General features: G+C 48.7%; 1 protein-coding gene across 1 annotated transcript in view; it reads right to left on the bottom strand.

Annotated features, from left to right (window-relative positions):
- Positions 1 to 1,791, bottom strand: part of Chfr (checkpoint with forkhead and ring finger domains) — a 34,780-nt gene that overhangs the window by 14,693 nt on the left and 18,296 nt on the right. The window contains exon 10 of the mRNA XM_031391123.1: positions 1,065 to 1,210. Coding sequence (XP_031246983.1) covers positions 1,065 to 1,210 — 146 coding nt within the window. The remainder of the gene's footprint in view (positions 1 to 1,064; positions 1,211 to 1,791) is intronic.

The following is a 1,791-nucleotide window of genomic DNA, read 5'->3' as shown; positions in this document are numbered from 1 at the left end:
TCTGGTCCTGGGCTGTGGTCAAGTATCTACCTCTGGTCCTGGGCTGTGGTCAAGTATCTACCTCTGGTTGCTGAGCATTGCTTTGCTTTTCCAACTATGGGTTCTAGAAGTGACCCAGAGAACTGGAAGGGGGCAAGGTAGCCAAGAATATGCCTCCTAACTACAATCTGAGGTTAGTGGCCTTCTAACACACTCAGGCTAAATAGCAGTTAAAGGGCCAAGGCTCCTAAGGCTATCTTTAGTTTGGCAATGATTACAGTGTTGACTGTACTAAGAACAGGAAGAGCTAGAACTAGAGTGGCCAGCCCCAGGTACGGAGCAGTGGAATGCTCCCCACAGCCAGCTCAACCCTTAGAGCTAAGAAGAGCATGGCACACGCACGCAGGCAGCTCTCTTTTCCCTTCTCCTCATCTTTTCTGTTCTTCCTGTAAGTTGGAGTGAAACCCAATGCCTTACCAATGAACGCTCGGTGTGCCCTCTATTGGAGAGCAGTATCTCAACTGTCTTCTGCTTTTCTCAGTGCATCTAGGTGCCTATCTGTTGGAAATACACAACTGATGGGCAACTCTATGGACATGCAAGCCAGCCAATGGGAATTCAGCATACTGTATAAAGAAGCCAGCCTCTTAATTTGGGTAACAGATACAGAGTGATCATTTTGGCTTTGGAAAACACCAATAAGCAAACTCCCTGAAGCAGTAGACTGGAGAAAGACCAAAGTTAAAACCAGAACTGTCAATTATTAGGTATGTCCAAAAGGGGAGACCCTCAAATAAACAATGTTCACTTAACTAATTAATTCTCTCTGTTTAGGCCTGGCTATCTTAGAACTCAATATAAAGACCAGGGAAGCCTCGAATTCACAGAGCTCCTCCTATGTCTACCCGGCTCCCCTAACTTCTCACCAATACTGGCTATGCCAAGCAAGAGGCTGTGAGAAGCAAAAGCTGTAGCAAAGGACAGAGGGCAGGAAAGACGTCACACAGGAGTCACACCATAGGAGAACAGAACAAAGATCACAAGTATGTAACTCAGTGGGAGGAAGGTTAGAACCACCGTCTCACCTGTTGGCAAGCTGGCAGATGTTGAAGGTGCTTCCCCACCATGTGCCTGTGTAACTCCCAGCTCACTATCTGGGACTGGACAAGGAAGAGACTGAACGGCTTGTCTTCTGTATTCAGGACACTGTCTGCATACAATGTATGGCTGGCTGTGAGGAGAAGAAGAGCTGCAGTTACAAAGGATCCAGGCAGACATGTAGACATCACCGTTACATCATCGCCTACCCCAGCTCCTTCAAGGCCTCTGCCCTTCCTCTGCTCATCTATAGCACCACTCCAGCATGTGTGAAGATGGCAATGAACCCCACTTTTCTGCCCGGCTCCTACCACAGGGTAGACACTACCCATAACTACCAGGAACAGGAGTCTGAAAGTGAGGCTAGCATCCACCACAAGCTAGCTGTTCTGTGCTCAGCTACTTCCCTGCTCAATCCCTCACTGTGCTCCAGCACACTCTACCCTGGACCACTCAGTCCCGACTAAGTGGACATGGACTTAGAGGCTCCTAGGCCAAGAAAATCCAGGCTCATGGGAGAAAACTACACTGTAAGTACTGCTAGTTCTGTCAATACACACATGTTCTTGCCTTTTCAGAGTCAGAGCCCAGCTGCAATCCCAGCACTGTCTCTGAGGCAAAAGGATGTCAGTGAGCCAGGGTGGAAGGAAGGTGTCAGCAGTCACACCCACTAGGGTGAAAGGTGTCAGCAGTCACACCCACTAGGGTGAAAGG

This window comes from Mastomys coucha, unplaced genomic scaffold, assembly GCF_008632895.1.
Source record: "Mastomys coucha isolate ucsf_1 unplaced genomic scaffold, UCSF_Mcou_1 pScaffold22, whole genome shotgun sequence".
Taxonomy (NCBI): domain Eukaryota; kingdom Metazoa; phylum Chordata; class Mammalia; order Rodentia; family Muridae; genus Mastomys; species Mastomys coucha.
This window is presented reverse-complemented; position numbering and strand designations above follow the sequence as displayed.